This window comes from Arachis hypogaea, chromosome 6 (genome assembly GCF_003086295.3).
Source record: "Arachis hypogaea cultivar Tifrunner chromosome 6, arahy.Tifrunner.gnm2.J5K5, whole genome shotgun sequence".
NCBI lineage: Eukaryota > Viridiplantae > Streptophyta > Magnoliopsida > Fabales > Fabaceae > Arachis > Arachis hypogaea.
The window spans coordinates 17,067,017-17,085,702 of NC_092041.1; the positions used below are offsets into that span (position 1 = coordinate 17,067,017).

General features: G+C 27.5%; 1 protein-coding gene and 1 long non-coding RNA gene across 9 annotated transcripts; both read right to left on the reverse strand.

Moving 5' to 3' along the window:
- Positions 1 to 2,548: 2,548 nt before the first annotated feature.
- On the reverse strand, positions 2,549 to 3,439 carry LOC114927813 (uncharacterized). 2 transcript variants are annotated; one of them, XR_011862235.1, is made up of 3 exons: positions 3,331 to 3,439; positions 3,134 to 3,242; positions 2,549 to 2,795 (listed from the first exon to the last, which is right to left on the reverse strand). It is a non-coding gene; the product is annotated as an uncharacterized lncRNA (long non-coding RNA). The 2 variants fall into 2 exon arrangements; XR_011862234.1 differs by having other exon boundaries at positions 3,120 to 3,242.
- A 5,020-nt stretch (positions 3,440 to 8,459) lies between these two features.
- LOC112696268 (uncharacterized) lies at positions 8,460 to 14,884 on the reverse strand. 7 transcript variants are annotated; one of them, XM_025748933.3, is made up of 8 exons: positions 11,202 to 14,874; positions 10,685 to 10,746; positions 10,168 to 10,240; positions 10,011 to 10,086; positions 9,454 to 9,867; positions 9,272 to 9,349; positions 8,980 to 9,040; positions 8,460 to 8,900 (listed from the first exon to the last, which is right to left on the reverse strand). In XM_025748933.3, exons 5-8 carry the CDS (start codon positions 9,666 to 9,668, stop codon positions 8,640 to 8,642), a joined length of 615 nt encoding a protein of 204 aa, XP_025604718.1. In that variant the 5' UTR covers positions 9,669 to 9,867; positions 10,011 to 10,086; positions 10,168 to 10,240; positions 10,685 to 10,746; positions 11,202 to 14,874; the 3' UTR covers positions 8,460 to 8,639. The 7 variants fall into 7 exon arrangements, with proteins under 7 accessions (XP_025604718.1, XP_072052917.1, XP_029143305.1 ...); XM_072196816.1 differs by having other exon boundaries at positions 14,512 to 14,648; XM_029287472.2 differs by lacking the exon at positions 10,168 to 10,240 and having other exon boundaries at positions 11,202 to 14,876.
- Between the last annotated feature and the right edge of the window lie 3,802 nt (positions 14,885 to 18,686).

Genomic DNA, 18,686 nt, shown 5'->3' on the forward strand with positions numbered 1-18,686 from the left:
GTTCCGTGCATCATAGGTGCAGTGGTGAGAGGCTCCTGAGTCAGGGTACCATGCTGTGTCTGGCATTGCTGAGGGGACAGTGAGGAGAGCCTGCGGATGTTGGGAAGCAGGTTGTGCTGCATTTTGAGTTTGTTGTTGCTTCTGAGTGGTTCTTGAGTTGGAATTGTTGTTGTGGAAGGCAAAGGATGGGGGCTGAGTTGTGTTTAGAGGTTAAAGATGAGGGTTCATAAAATCTTGATCGAAGCGGTGATAACACTGGATGACTGTGTGTCCAATCTTGCCACAGAGTTGGCACTGCGGTCTGCTTCCTTGCCACCAGGAGGAACGGCTGCCTCCTCCTCTGTACTGTCCTCTGCCTCTGGACCCTCGAAAGCCGCCTCTGTTGTTGTAGTTGCTATAGTTTCTTCTTTGAGAGTTTTCTTGAATTTCTTCATTGCTTTGAGCTACATTTACTTGCATTGCTCCTAGTTCTGTCTTTCTGAATCTTTCAATTAACTCTTCTTGAGTTAAGAGTTGTGTTTCAAGTTCACTTTCAGTGGTGTGATCTATTCTTGCTATTGCAACTGTGACAAATGTATTGTATTCTTCACCAAGTCCTGCCAAGGCTGCTTCAATGTAATCTTCCCTTGAGAGTGGAGCTCCCAGTGCTTTCAGTGAATCTGCCACCTGGTTGATCTTTGCCATATATTCTGTTACTGTTGAGCCATGCTTCTTGAGCGTTCTCAGCTGCGTTTTCAGTTGCTTGATTCTTGTCTTCACTCTTGCAGCAAAGTACTCCTCTAATGTGAACCAGATCTGGTAAGCATACTCACATTCGATCACTCTGTTTACAAAGCTTGGTTCCATGGATGCAATTAGCCAGGCAACTAGCCATTGATCATGAATTTCCCACTCTTCATATTCTTGATTTTCAATTCCATTAACTCGATTTAACTCTGAACTGAATCTTGCTGGAATCTTCAAAGGATTGAGGTGACTCTGCAATTTGTTGACCTTGATGCATGCAAGGGCTTGCTTTTTCCATGCGTTGTGGTTGTTTTCGTTGAGCTTGATTGCAGCGAAGGCAGCAAATGCGATTTGATTTAGTGCACATGCAGAAGCACTGGTGGTGAACTGAGGTGTGTGCTCCATGGATCAGCAAGCTCTGATACCATGTGAAGGTATCAAAGCTTAAAGAGAAAGAGAGTGAAGAAGGAGCAGAGAAGAGAAGAAGTGCAGAGAGAAAAGGAAACAGAAAAAAGAGAAAAGTGATTAGTGATTCTTCAGAGAAAAATGAATTAGCCTCTAGTATTTTACAAGTTCTGCAGGTATATATACACAGTTGGTGGGTAACTTGATTTGGTTAACTAAGGCCTAACTAACTTCTTCTGGAAGATTCTGATTGTAACTAATTCTCTAACTGAATGCTGGTTTGCTATTTGTGCTGCGTCAAGCTTGCTTGTTATTATTGCTAACATTTATAGTACATCATTATAAGTTTTGTAACTAATGATTATAAATTTTAGTTGCATTTTAATATAATACATCATTTTTTTTCATATTAAATACAAACTATATAAGTTTCATATTTATTTTATTGTGCACATTAATTAAATTGTACTTTATTATTTTATTTTATAAATTTTAAAATAATGTGATTATACTATAATAAGAATGACATTAATTTTTATAATTTAATATGAATCTTCTTATTATTTTGTTTGTCATATGAATTCTATTTATAATTTATTTTATTTTGTTTCATATGAATATTATAATAAGAATCACATTAGTTTTTATAATCTATTTTGTTTATCATATGAATACTATTTTGTTTGTCATAAATAGTTATTGTTTCTCGATCCACTTTTTGATCAAATGATTGAAATTATTTAAACTGAGATCTTTAGACCATAAAGTTTTTAAAGTAAAAGAAAAATACAATAAAATAAATTTAAAAAACTAATAAAATAAATTAATTTCATTTTATTGCACTACAAGATTTTTGTTTATTTGTGGAGGTTTATAACCCCACCAAATGGTTTGTGGAGGTTTCCAAAACCCCCAAAATTTGAGGTGCCACGAGGTCTTTTGTGGGGGTTTTTAAAAACCTCCACAATCTATTTAGTGGAGGTTTTGTATATGTTTTGTGGAGGTTTTATATTATATTTTTGTGGCAGTTTTAAATCACTTTTGTGACGGTTTAAAACCCCCACAAATTAATTTTTTAATTTAACAAAAATTAACTATTTTGTGAGATTTTCGAACTTCCACAAATAATTATTTATTTATTTTTAATTTTAAATCATTCATTAATCTCATCTCATTTACATATTCTCAAATTAAAAATTTATTTTTTAATATCAATTTAAAAACTAAATCTTCACAATTCAGAGAGACACCTCCATCCAGATCGGTAATACAGCCCTAGAACAAATGAATTTGATTCAAACATTCATGAATATATATATATATATATATATATATATATATATATATATATATATATATATAACTTAGAAATTAAACATGAAGAATGCTCCAGATGTATCAATTATCAAATGAGATTTCAAAGAGAATTAATAACCTCTCATTTATTAAGCAGCAAGAAATACAATGTTCTAAGTATAAGGTACAAAATGGAAAATCAAGTACTTTACAAGCCTTCCTTACAAGTCAGGTTCAAGGCTTCAATTGTGTATTCATTGAAAATTTGCAAAGGTTCCAATGATTCTCCATGATTGTGGAGAAGGCGAATAGCAGCATTAAACATGGGCTCCTTACCATCTTGTGGATCCAAATACATTTCAAGCAACCTGAGCCCATCATCACATTTAAGAATGCAAAAATCCATTACAATGTGCAAAAGAACTTCTAAATATTTTTCCAATCTAACACCTTGTAATTGTTTGCATTTAAGTGTTCTATGCATGTCACACAAATTAACCAGAGAATTACAGAAAAACTGGAGAGCTTTGCTTCTATCATTTTAATGAATTTTTATTTATTTATTTATTTTATTGAGAATACCTGGTCCTCAAATATCTATGTAATATCCTTCTCTTCTTGTAAATGATATTTCTTCTTTTGTCAGATACTAATAATATTCAGAGGAGTCATGTGAAAGAAAGTAAAATTACTGAGAGATATGCACCATCAATAGAGAGATTGAAGCAGCCTAGGCGATCTCCAACAAGTGAATAAGCTCCACACTGGAGAACTATTGCACCGGGTTGATATGTTTCCACTACTTTAGAGATGATCTATAGCATATAAATTTTCAGAGTTTCAGATTAAACACAATCAAGTAAGAAATAATGCAGAGACAAAGTGAGAGGAAGTTGGACTTACAGTCTTGAAAAGTCGACTAAAGCTAGGGTCATCTATTCCATCCTTGAATGGGACATCTATGGCATAATACTTGCCTTCTTTTTCTCCTATTTCCTTCATTACAGTAATATCAGTTCCAATCATTCAAAAATAGAGCTTTAATATGTTTCAAAGAATTAAAATATTCAATTTCAGCAAATATGCAGCTAGCAACATGCCACTATCAAGTGGTGCCTGAAACCAGACAACTTACAAAAATACAAACTTAAAAATATATCTGGGACTTCTAACATAATAAACTACAAAGCTATAATAGACTTCTAACATATTTAAAACAAAATAGGATATAGACTTCTAACATTATATTTCAGCCTAATAAATTAATTTCATTTTATTGCATTGGATTGTCAAATTAGTTAAAAAATCAATTCAACAAATGTTCTTATCTTACCACATCTTTAATATTATATATTAATCTAATAGTCAGTAAAAAAATAATATTATCCAATGTAAAATAGACTAAAAAAGAAAAAAGAAGTTAATAAAATATGCATGAAACTTTTTACTTTATCATTAGTAGGTGCAGATTTTCTTGAGTTATTTATAAGCCAATCAAATAATTTGTGCCATATGTTAAACGAACAATATTAAATTAATTAATTTTTTGTGAAATATAATTTATTTATTTAATTTAAGTATAAATAAATTTTCATGTATTTAGATGTCACGTACAATACTCAACATAATTGATAGTTTTTAAAAAATTAATTTATTAATGTGTTAACAAATTATTGATAAGTGTAGACTGTCTCATTCATATACCAATCAAATAACCAGTATCATATGCCAGACAAATGATATTATAGAAGACAAAACTAATAATTTTTGCAAAAAATTATGTGTAAACTTTTTTTTATTGTTAGTGAGATAAGTATCTGTAAAATTAGTTTCAGATTATGTTAGTAGGATCAAAATAAGATAAAAGAAATTGAAAAGTGAAAAAAATATATATAATGGCATATATGTGTCATATTTTTGGAGCCCCTCTTACACTTTTATAAGGATAACCTATTTATATTTTTTATTATTAAATTTTTTTTAACCAACTATTGCGCCTCACTGTTTTTTAGATTGTTTATATAATTCGAATTATGAAAATGAGCAAAAACAAATATTTTATGATTTATTAAACTATTCTCTTTACCAGTATTATAAAAAATAGATAGCATCCATTATCAACAAAGTACCAAATATAATTATACAACAATAATATCACTCCAAAGTAACATGTATGAGTATGACCTATTGACACCAATAATATATTACATGAGGCGCAATAACAATAGTATCTATTATCATGTATGCTACACATTAAAACTTATTCGTCCGCTAGATACTTTCTTACTGTTTCGCTCTTCATGTTTAGCTCTTCATGTTGTATTTGTTAGCACGTTGATTTCATGTCACTCAATGCACCTACCTGCTCATACAACTCTTGTGTCTAAACTTTTTATATATGTCCCATGGTATCTATTATTACTTGCTCTCCACTCATTTATAATCCATTATAAACTGTTTTCTTTATCATGTATGCTACATATTAAAATTTTTTCCCCTACTAAATACTTTCTTACTGTTTTGTTTCATGTTGTATTTGTTAGCACGTTGATTTCATGTTACTCAGTGCACCTACGTGCTTATAGTTTCATACAATTCTTATGTCTAAACCTTTTATATATGTCCCATGGTATCTATTACTTAGCTCTCCATGCATCTAAAGTCCATTATAAACGGTTGTCTAATGTCTTGTCACTCTCATTATTTTCAACAACTACTCTTACTTCATTCATACTAACCATTATAAATTGTTGTCTTTATCATATAAAAGTATCAATCGACTTTAATAAATATAGACTTTAATAATATATATCAAACAATGTAACAAAAAAGAATATTGATAAATTTTAATAAATATAGAATATATTTATAGGTAAATAAATAAATAATTTTTTTATATATAACTTAAAATGATAAATATAATCTTTTTATTTTTGAATAAATTAAATATAATTTGTATAACTGCATACAAAATATAAATATTTTTTATTCATTATCAATTATTACGTCATAAATATTTTATAATATTAGAAAACTTTTATATTAAAATATTATTTTTAATTAAAAAATATAAAATATAAAATAATTAACTTTATTACAATTACTATTATTAGTATTATGAATGTATTGTCTATTTTAAAAATTTTTATTTGTTAAATATTTATTTTAATTATTTATTATGAAATTTATAATCTTATTTGTTATTAGACATTTACTTTCTTACTGTTTCGCTCTTCATGTTTAGCTCTTCATGTTGTATTTGTTAGCACGTTGATTTCATGTCACTCAATGCACCTACCTGCTCATACAACTCTTGTGTCTAAACTTTTTATATATGTCCCATGGTATCTATTATTACTTGCTCTCCACTCATTTATAATCAATTATAAACTGTTTTCTTTATCATGTATGCTACATATTAAAATTTCTTCCCCTACTAAATACTTTCTTACTGTTTTGTTTCATGTTGTATTTGTTAGCACGTTGATTTCATGTTACTCAGTGCACCTACGTGTTTATAGTTTCATACAACTCTTATGTCTAAACCTTTTATATATGTCCCATGGTATCTATTACTTAGCTCTCCATGCATCTAAAGTCCATTATAAACGGTTGTCTAATGTCTTGTCACTCTCATTATTTTCAACAACTACTCTTACTTCATTCATACTAACCATTATAATTGTTGTCTTTATCATATAAAAGTATCAATCGACTTTAATAAATATAGACTTTAATAATATATATCAAACGATGTAACAAAAAAGAATATTGATAAATTTTAATAAATATAGAATATATTTATAGGTAAATAAATAAATAATTTTTTTATATATAACTTAAAATGATAAATATAATTTTTTATTTTTGAATAAATTAAATATAATTTGTATAACTGCATACAAAATATAAATATTTTTTATTCATTATCAATTATTACGTCATAAATATTTTATAATATTAGAAAAATTTTATATTAAAATATTATTTTTAATTAAAAAATATAAAATATAAAACAATTAACTTTATTACAATTACTATTATTAGTATTATGAATGTATTGTCTATTTTAAAAATTTTTATTTGTTAAATATTTATTTTAATTATTTATTATGAAATTTATAATCTTATTTGTTATTTGACATTTTATATATAGTAGTGTGCACTAATATCTTTAAATTTATTCATTACGAAAAATTCTTTGAATAAATATTATATATTATATGATGAAAATAAAATATTTTAAAAAAATTAGTGTTACTATTTTATCCATTAATTTTATTTTGTGAAACGTATTGTTTGAAGGCAGATGATTTCTTCAAAAGTTGGACATTAAATAGTAGTATTGTCTTTATATATTGTTTGAAATGGTTCATATAAGAAACTTTTTAAGATACTAAAAAGTAGTACTTGATCTACAGTTATACAAAAAAAAAATAAAAAACTTTTGATGTAAAAATGGAATAAGATAAAGAATACTTGTCTTTTGAATTTTTTTTTTAAAAATTAAAAATTAATACTCAAGAATAAAATAAACCATGAATATAAAATACCAACCCCTTGTATTATCATTACGTCTATTATTTGGACCAGTTCTATTATCGTGTGTTTTTATCTCTATATTTTTTCAAAAGACAAAATATAGATACATGTGTTTAATAATGAAGTTGACATTGGAGTTGTATCAACTCCTTTGTCAAATCATCTCGCGATGATTTGCACACCTTCTTGCGAGGTGATGTTGCATTTGTTTTTCGGTGATAACTGATTATTGATTTGTTGAATTCTCTCTTTTTTAATAAATGCATTTCAGAACCAAAAGATAGCAAGAAGCACAAGAGAAGATGGACAATAGTGATAGAAGTTTGTAAGTGGAGTGGTTATTTAATTTCCTCACGATTGCAGTAGTTAGTTAACTCTTTCATAGAGTAAATTGTAAGACCACAAAATTTTTTATAATTAAAATAATTAATTATTTATGAGTCATTATATTTGTTGAGATTTTATTTTTAAAAAATTTATTTTTTATCAATTATTTTATTAGTTTAAATTATTTATTAAAAATTATTTTGATAAATAAAAAATTAAATTCTTTATTATTGTTATTATTATTATAATGAAAGGTTCTAGCCTTCAAAGGTACGAAAAAAAAAGAAAAATGAAATTTGGTTTACTATTCATGTATATATATATATATATATATATATATATATATATATATATATATATATATATATATATAAAATATCACGGCACATGTTTCATTTTTCTTATTAATAATGACACCTAAGGAAGGCTTCCTTCTTGCCTCACTTCATGACCGAATTGAAGTTCACAAAAAAGAAAGCAACAGTGACCGAGAGAGAGAAAAAGAGAACCGTAACTTTCGTTGATATTTTACGATCCGTAACTCTAATAAAAAATTTGATCCGGTAAAAATGTTTGTATTCTCTTTTTTTATATACTACCAGGAAGACCCGTGCAAACTGCACAGAATTACCATTTTATGAACATACCTAAAAACTGAATTATTCAATAATGATCTCCCCAAATCAAAATCATATTCAAGTTAAAATAGTATTAAAGGCCTTATAATAAAAAGAAAATCTATTATTAGACAAACATAGTCATATTCAAACAAAAAAAGTATTAATTAAATAACTTCTTTTGTTTAATTAGATATCCAATCAATCAAACATAGCCATATTCAAAGATGACAATGTTTTAAAGAGAAATAAAGTAGATGATCAAATTGAATAAAATTAGTTTAAAAAAATTATGATCATATCAGAATTAAATGGTTAGAAAAATTCAAAACAATACAAATGTCAACCAATTAGAAAGTTTTTATTAGAAGAAAACTTGAAAGAAACATCAAGTTGTAATATTGTTAAACATAAATTGTATCTAAACATAGTAATCTGTTAGATATAATATCGTTATATCAATGCTAATTAGGATCTAACACATCATGATAATGATATAAAAAGAAAAGCATCTAATTGCAGTAAGTATAAAGTTAAGTGGGGGAATGATATAACCAAATATCATATTAATTTGACTGTTCACATCTGATATCAAAAACTAAGTAACTTAACCAAGAAGTTCACATCCTATACATATTTTGAATTTTAGATAATGAAAAATCCAAAGTCCAAAATAGAATACATATCCCAAAATTAACAAAAGAAAGTATCAAAGCATCTGAATAATTAGTTTCTAACCACAGAAACCTGAACCAAATGATTTTTGTTCGAAACACTTCTAAATACACATAAATATCCAGGCCTAAGTTTATGCATGTTGACAAAATCTTTCCATTTGGGTCCAATTTTGTACTCTCGATTATTGCGCTTACTTTTCAAGACATGCATTGCAAAGGTTTTAGTAATCTTTGAGCCCTTAACAGTAAATTTCCATTGTTCCGATCTACCACTCTTAAGCAATAATCTAGCAAACTCATAGCGAATATACTGTTAAAAAAAAAGGGTTAGAAACAGGTCTTAAAAAAAATTCATCAACAAGTATCAAACAATAGTTACAAAAACTTACAAAACGATCAGCCTTCATATCATACTCCGTTAACCTCTTGCTATACTGTTCAGCAACACATCTATATATTTCAATTTTAATTGATAGAAAAAATATGAGCAAACTAAAAATTGTAACGGTGAAAGATGTAAGATAACCTTATACAGAATAGTGTGAGACAGAATTTGATTATTGAAATCAATACGCTTAAAATGTAACAAACTCATCAATTAATTAAATGATATCAAGAGTGAGAAAATCAACAACACATGTAACAACAATCTAATATTAAACCAGAAAAAAATTAACACACCCTCTTTTTTTTGTTATTGACCTCTTCTTGACAGTAGTTCCATTGGAAGTGTTCGTTTGAATCATTTGCACACCAGAACTTCAAGTGTAATAAAAAAAAATAAATACAGTAGTTAAAATATAAGACGCATAAAACTAAGAAAAATTAAGAATTAAAAAAAAGGGAAAAGTATGAACTCTAACCTTTTCATATTTTGATGCATCTCATTATCTTCTATACCATATGAAACATCATCCAGTCCATCAAAGTAGTTCAATCCCAACTCATCTTGAATTAGTTTTAGTAAAGATATATCAACAATATCTTTAACATAGTGAAAAGCATAAAAGTCCATATAAATTGGTTTACTTCGCCTATCCACAGGAGCCACAAAAAATATGACACTTGTGACATGCATTAGACCGATTTTCACCACACTCTTGAACTTATAGAAAGCAAATAACTTGTCTACCTCACCGGAAGGTATCCAGATTTTGTTTCTCCGTTTTTTTTAATTTAAGCTTGATACAGTTGTCACAAAGATCAATCAGGACAATTTCATTTTTCAGCTCGACCCCATATCTAGCAACTACTATCTCTGGAAGCAAAACATCATCCTAAAAACAAAAAGAGACTTATCACATACATTTATTTTTTTACCATTAATTTTATTAATTCAGTTATATATGATTTATGTATTGATCACATGGCCTAAGATTAAAAAAAAAAACATAAATGATATATTAATCCAAACATGTACCCGTCCTATGTATGCACGAAAGATAACTGTTTCTTCCTTATCATTTCGCCAACGTTCTCTTGTGCCAAAAAAACGCCTAAAGTAATCAAAATCAGTATCTTTACACCATACTTAACAAGAAATCCTTAATTGAAAAGGAAAACAATATAATCTCAACCTTGTGCGATCACTTCTACGTGCAACAAGACTCATCGTAGGAAAATAATGTCCAAAAAACTTATTTCAGCTATCTAAAAAAAGACAGACAAAAAAAGGAAAAAAAGAGTATTGCATGAAAATATATAATCCTGCATGTTCGGAAAAACAAGGAGAACAGAAAAAAAAAATAAAAGATGCACAGGAACAAAAGGAGTAACTAGGGACAAATATTAAGATATTGCATAATTTTTAGTTAAAAAGTTCTTGACTAATAACATGCCTAATAGTTGCAAATTAGTAACTTACTACTATCTTTAGGATGATTTTTATTATAGCATTGAAAATGCATTATTTGAATTTTGTGTTCAATATTTTTTCTTATTGGATACAACATAGTAATACGAAATTACTGAATTTGACACGGCCCATATGACGTTAATTAAACAGAATTAATTAACTGAAAAAGAAAAAAAATAGTTTTCTCTTATTATCATTTGAACTTCTACCATCTTATTATGTTATTTTTGGCATGTTACCTTAAATCTGGCGTAATAATCAGACTAATCAGCAAAATTAGCTCTTACCAACACTTCAAAACCTGGTAACAAAAAACATAAAAAAAAGAAGTTAATAAGAGTGAGATGTTGCACTCAACCAAGTATGAAACATGCCTTGTTGTCAAAATCAAATATTTCTTTCTTTTTCTTTTAAATTCAGAACCAACGTTAACTTTATTAATACATGCATGTCAAAATATATGACAATATCTTATATTGGTTCATATTAATATACAGCAACATGTCAGACAAATAGAAATCTTACTTTTAGGAAGAAAATAATCATAAATAATACTTGAACTCAACACATTCACATAAAAGTATTCATTCGATATTTTCAGAATCCAAAACTGTAGTTGATAAAATTACCGAGACACAAACCACCAAAAAATAAGAAAAAAAAAACAAACGAAAAAAGAATGAACAGAAGAATATGTTGAGAATGCAACGGTTAGGGCAAAAATTTAAAATCTTCTTTTGGTGTCAGAAGATTTACTTTATCATTATGTCTCTGGCGGTTGGACAAACTATGTATTCTGGATCTCTCAAGAGCCTAAGCAAGAACACTATCCGCCGAGAAACTGCCGGAGATATATGGTTCGTAGGAATCGAAAGCGCCGGGAGACACCGCAGAGGAGGAGAGTTCTGGAATTTGTATGAGGATATGGAGTTTAACCCTGGTAATGTTGGGTGGTGAGATATCTGGGTTGAGTGACGTGAGATAACAGAGAGAGATGACAGACGGTCACTCAGTAACTTCTTCTGAGGTTCTCCTTTTTTTTCCTGCGTGTGGGAGAGAGAGAAGGGAGGGGCCTTTGGTTTTTTTAGGTTTTGTTGGTGACTTTAAAAAAAGAAAAATACTAATAGAAGATAGTAGAAGATAGAAGATAATGATTAGAATTATCTGGATAATTTTTTTTAAATAAATCACACTAAATAATGGTTATAACAAATTAATTATTCAGGAAGACAAACAATCACACAATTAATAAGGACTAAATTTTTGTTAACATTTATGATAGTTAAAAAGAACTAAATATTGAAAAAAATATATCATAATATCAGTTTTTTATTTATTTCAGAGTTTTTTTATACGAATAAATTTTATTTCTCTCGAAGTTTAAGTAACTTTCATAATTTTTTTTATTTTCTATTGATAATCAGATAAAAGAATGATGGAAAACCACAGAAGACAAAAAAATAAATAATTAAGTAATCAATGAATATTTTAGCAATATAAAAAAGATTAACATACGGATTAGGAAAAATAACTAAAAAGATAATGAAGAATATATTTATTTTTTTATAAAAAAATTTTGTCTTCTTAAATATGATACATGTTAAAATAAAAATTAATTATTGTTAATAATTTTAATATTAAAAATCCTTTTTAATAATTAAATCTTCCTAACAATCTTTTAAAGTGATTTTTCCCTTTTTTTATATCTGACGAATGGATAACTTTTATACCATAAAAAAAAAGATAAAGTATATGTAGATTATAATTGTATATATGTACTCTAGACTAAAATTTCTAATTAACCCACAACCAAAAAAAAAATAAATATATGAATTATTTTCATGTACAAAATAAAATTTCTGAAACTCTATGAAATTAAGATGATATTTGAAAATTTAAAATATTCCCTTTTTTCCAAAAATGATTTTGTAAATAAATTAAATTTTATGAGAAGTAAAATTATAATTTAGTCTAAAGAAAATATATAATTATAATAATGGTATAATAATTGTGAATTAAAAAAAATAAAACAAACAGCATCACACAATTTAATAGAAGAACCATGATAGTGTCATATATAGAAACCCCCACAGTGAGTGGTTTTCACTCTAGCACACAGTTTTGCAAAAAATAACACAATAAAAAAATTATTTATACCAAATACTATTCCAACTACTCAATTGATCCAAAACCTGATAAAAAGCAGGTCGATTCTCTATAACTTTTCAGAGCAATAGAAACGCTTGTCTGTATAAACATATCCAACAACTTCTTCCATGATTCACACACAAAACAATAATAATCAATCAATTTTATTATAGAATTATCATCATCATAATCGTATATGTTGTAATTGTAACTTCAAAACAGAATAATTTAGCTAATAAATTGTTGCCCACAGAAGAAAAAATGAATATAGGAGGTTTCAATTAACGAACACAAAATTGAAATACCATTAAAAAAAACCCAGCATTTATTGAAAAACAGAAGAATAATATTACCAAATGCAGAAGTCAACACAAAAATCCAATAGGATAGATTATAGAAACATGCATCATATTCAAGAAATTCATTAGGCATTGACAAAGGTTGAAAGCAATTTATAGAATATAAACAATCACACATGAAAACTTTTAGAACTTGAAGCTTAAGACAATTGTGAGGCAAATCTATTAGAAAACTCCTCTGAAAACTATGAAAATTGACTTGTAGCTGAATCAAATTGCAAAAGTTGGAAAGCTCCAGTACTGGTGCACTATTAAGCACTGCATGTAGAAGATCACACCATATTAATCTCAACACATCACTAAAAGCATAAATTCATCATTTCATTAAACAAATCACCTCTATTGTTGAAAGTTGCAGCCATTATTGTTGTAAAAAAAATCCAGAAGATAGAAGTACAAAAGATGATTCACACACAAAATAATAATAATCAATCAATTATATTATAGAATTATCATCATCATAATCACATCTGTTGTAATTGTAACTTCAAAACAGAATAGTTTAGCTAATAAATTGTTGCATACAGAAGAAAAAATGAACATAGGAGGTTTCAATTTTCAAACTTCATATTCCAAATTTTTAATTAACCCATTAATTTGTAAATCTTTCCAGGCATGTCAAATTAGTAAAACAGAGAAGAGGTTAGGAAAGTACTTTCCAGCAGGAGTAATAATAGAAAAAATCCTTTAGTAGAAAATTAACGAACACACAATCGAAACATCATTTTAAACAGAACAAAAACCCAGCATTTATTGGAAAAAAGAAGAATATTAATACTAAATGCAGAGATCAACACATAAATCCAATAGGATAGATTATAGAAACATGCATCCCAATCAGGAAAATCCATTAGACATTGGCAAAGGCTGAAAGCAATTTATAGAATATAAACAATCACACATGAAAACTTTTAGAACTTGAAGCTTAAGACAATTGTGAGGCAAATCTATTAGAAAACTCCTCTGAAAACTACGAAGATTGACTTGTAGCTGAATCAAATTGCAAAAGTTGGAAAGCTGCAGTACTGATGCACTAATCAAGTACTGCATGCAGAAGATAATTCGATATTAATTTCAACATATCACTAAAAGCATAAATTTATCATTTCATTAAACAAATCACCTCTATTGTTGAAAGTTGCACCCATTATTATTGTAAAAAAAAAATCTAGAAGCTAGAAGTACAAAAAATGATTCACACACAAAACAATAATAATCAATCAATTATATTATAGAATTATCATCATCATAATCATATCTGTTGTAACTGTAACTTCAAAAAAGAATAGTTTAAGTAATAAATTATTGCCTACAGAAGAAAAAAATGAACACAGGAGGTTTCAATTTTCAAACCTCAGATTCCAATTTTTCAACTAACCCACTAATTTGTAAATCTTTCCAGGCATGTCAAATTAGTAAAACAGAGAAGAGGTTACGAAAGTATTTTTCAGCAGGAGTAGTAACAGAAAAAATCCTTTAGCACAAAATTAATGAACACACAATCCAAACACCATTTTAAATAGGAAAAAAACCCAGTATTTATTGGAAAAAGGGAGAACCAGAACTGTGGAACCAAGCTGACACCAGCGATAATGGCGCAGAGATGTGAGACATAGATATGAACGGCGTCGTGGAACAGATGGTCTTCCAGGGCTGATATGATAATGATTGTGGAGAGCTGCAACAACCACGACTCTAATCTTCAAAACCGCAACCTCCATCGGAGACGCGAGTCGTTCAGCGGCTAGAGAAAAGTCAAGGAGACAGTTCGCTGAAGTAGACAGGAAGCACGAGACCCAGCGAGGGTGAAGGGAAGAAGATATATGCGCCGTTCCATCCGTTGCTAGGGTTCTTGGGTTGGAAAGCGAGTATAAGCTCGCATTACAGAATAGGGGAAATTGGGGGGGTGATGATAGAAATATGTATTTGTTAACTCATCATCGGCACTGAAGGTATCATGTCGATGGGGCCAAGTTTAGTTTTTTGTTCTACAGCACAATATGGGCCATTTTCAGAACACCCTCTTTTCATCTTTAACAAAAATCAATGTTGGATTTGTGAACCAAAACCAAACACAACTTATAGATTAACTAAACCAGCTTGTATTGGAATTGGATCAAGCAATCAAATGTCCCTGAAGAAAAAAAAATGCACTTAAGTTTCAAGACCCAAAAGGGAAAAGAAAAACTGAAATAAAATTGCGTTAAATAAGAGTTTGGTCTCATTAAAGTGTTTGATTTTTTTTTAAGTTAAATAAGTGCTTCATTCTCTACTTAGGGTATAGTATTTGTTTGGGTAAGTTTTTTCTTTTTTAAAAATGTAATTTAATATTTAAATATCTCTCATGTTTAAATAAATTAAATGAATTGTATTACTTAACACAATAATACATTATGAATCACATAATTCAAAAGTAGTTATTAACACAACATAAAAATTTTAACGGGATATTATATAGTATTTACTTAGTTTTTTAACTGAAGAAAAGATATAAATATATAATAAGATAATAATTACAATATTTATCATTTTAATTATTTATATAATGATTTAAAAAAATTTAAATCAGTTTAACAATGAACACTAAGATTACTTAGTGAAATATTCAACAATTTCTATACTATGTATAACAATTAAAATATAACAATATCAATTCAAAATTTGAAACTACAACAAATAAAAAATATAAAGCATAAAAAATAAAACAAAAATCATATTTTTACCAATGGAAAATAAACTCTAAAAAATATAGAATGACATTAATTATTGACTTTTTGTTTATTTTCAATTACCAGTAGATTAGTGTTGTCATGAATATACGAAAACTTTAGAACAAGAAAGAAAGAAGGATTTTTCAGTTGTATAGAGAAACTTTCAATCATGTATATTTTTTTTCTTACATTGGACATGTTTTATCTAATTCTTGAAATAATACTGTCTTTAAGTTTCATGCATTATTTTCACTATCTATAAAATTAGTGATTAATTAATTAAAATTTTAAGCAACATAAAATTTATAAGCATACAAATTATGAAAAATAAAAAAAATAATTTAAAAATTGTAAAAACATCACCAATCTGTAACTTATGTTCATTGTAAAATTTGTCTCAAAAACTAATTAACAACAGTTCATCTTCGAATATTAGAGAAACTATATTTAATAGGTCAATTCGTGTCTTCATAATGACTATATTTAAGTATAAATTAAGATTTCTTGATCTCCAACTGTATGTGCTGGTCGCGTATGGAGATTAACCTCAAGATAAGCTTGTCCCTCCTCTTTAATTTGTACAATCTATAACACTCCTTCCACTGAACTCCAAATTTCCATTCTGAATTTCTTCCTCTACTTCTCAAGAGATGGGGAAAAAAATATTTTTTCCTACACTTGAAGGTGGACCAGTTATCTTTCAGACAGAACCATGCCCAAATGGTTTCAGATATACAGCAAACTTAGTGGACAAGTACTGCAATGAATATATAATATTTAGCAATTCAGCAGGCATTTTCTAGGTAAGCAATAATAGATACAAAGTCAATATTTCATAAGTTTGTTAAAGAAAGAACTGACTTCATTAAAGTTATTTTACCAATCGAGTCGTGCCAAGATCTGAATTTGTCATGGTTTTCTCATAGCAAGGGGATCGAGGATATCTACTTTAGGACAGATAGACATTTCAGTTACCATAGTAAAATATATGTCTATTCATCATGATGCTAAAATAGAACTAAGAAAAAAAACGTGTGTACCATTACCAATTGTGATGAAATCTAGATAATGTTGTCAGATCGAAGGGACTTTATAATGAGTAATTTACCTGTTGAAAATACTTGTACCTGCATATATCGCCATTCAGCTGTTTGATCCTTTAAATATCCTTATCAACACTGTAGAAAAAATCCAATATTTTATCTGTTATATAAAAAAGAGAAATTGTTTATAATGATTAAATAAATAGCAGCAACAAATCTTAACAAAATAAAAAACAAACAATCAAGTCCAAAGGAAAAACAGAGTAAAATCAGTAAAACTGTGAAAAAAGAAAACCAGAGAAGATGGCACGAATTGCAAAATATTGGAGATCACAACCTACAAATCAAAATTGAGAAATACGGAGTCTGAATGATTCTTGAGGGAGAGAATTGAGTCTATTATAAGGAGTGAAAATCATTTAATGGTGACTTTTGGATTTTGTCTTGAACTTGACCTATCAAATTCTTTAACCTACGATTTAAATGTTTGCAGATAATTATCATGAGGCATACTTAACTTTTTATTATACCAAAATACATATGCCATCAAGAGAAGTGTATATATTAAAAATTACAAGAGAAAGGAAAGAATTTATTTTTAAATAATAAACACAAAACTGTAGACATTTTCATTTTGTTAAATATTTGAAGAGACATATTAAAATTAATTGTCACCTGTTAAAAATTTAAACCCTTTTCAAATAATAAAAATAATAATAAGTAAAAAAAAAATTATACTTGCTATTTTACATTGAATGTTAATTATAAATATCAGAATTTTCTTTATGTATTCCAAAACTATACAATTATTAGTATGTTACCTTAAATTAATAATAATAAATATCACAATAATAACAACATCACATGTTATCCATGTTAAATAGTATATACTTTATTATTGGATTACATGATGATATATTACATTTTTTGAAACTGAGTCTAAAATTATTATGAAAAACTTAATTTTCTAATTTCTTATAAAAAATATATATTGATAGTAATTTTATGTTTCTAGAATTTTAATATTATAATTATTATTTTTCACTGAAATATTACTATTATTACGATTTTAATACTAACAATACAAAATACTAAACCAAATAAGCAATATTTTTCATGACATTATTATTATAATATTAACCTATTTTAAATATTATTTATATCCAATAAATATAATATTTTATTCTGTAACAAATTCCTAAATAGAAAACTTGTCATTTCAATAAAAGAGTATTATCCAATTTAACTAACTAATTCAAATGTTTAAATCGTTTTTAAAATGATTAATTAATCAGCAACTGAAGTAACTAATTCAAGCAGCTAAATCATTTTTAAACTGATTTAATCACAAATAAATCCTACACTTTTTGGGATTAAGAAAATATACACAAATCAAGTAAAGCAACAAATAAGTCTTTTATACAATAAACAATAAAGTTTCTAGGTATATCTGAACAATCTCTGTTCTCTTTCTTATATTGCAATCCTCAAAACATTCAAAATATTACCTCATCAGTGACTACAAAAAAATTCTAAAATAGAAAAATGCTTTGTTATTTATGTCAATTTTTCATTTCTGAATGTCACAAAAGCGAAAAAAAATCAAACCACAAATAGAGACTACAATTCTGTCCCCAAATTTCAAATACTGGATTAAAAGAGTTTTAAACTAAAAATGAAAGTGAATTAAAAAATTCAAAAAAAAACAAAAAAAAAAGTGAGCAGAAGCAGGAAAAATAGAAGCATTGAAATGACCTCAAGTTCCTTTCTATGATAGATGAAGTACTAAGATAAGAAGTCATCATTGAAGGCAGATATTGTTGGCTGTGAAAAAAAAGAGAAATAAGAGTGAGACACAACTTAGAGGAGTACACTACCCACTCTGTTTGACTAATTTAATTAACCTACTGTCCATGATTGAAACTTCTTATTGCACATGAGAATTTATACTTTTTTTCGCACAATGAAATAACTAATTTA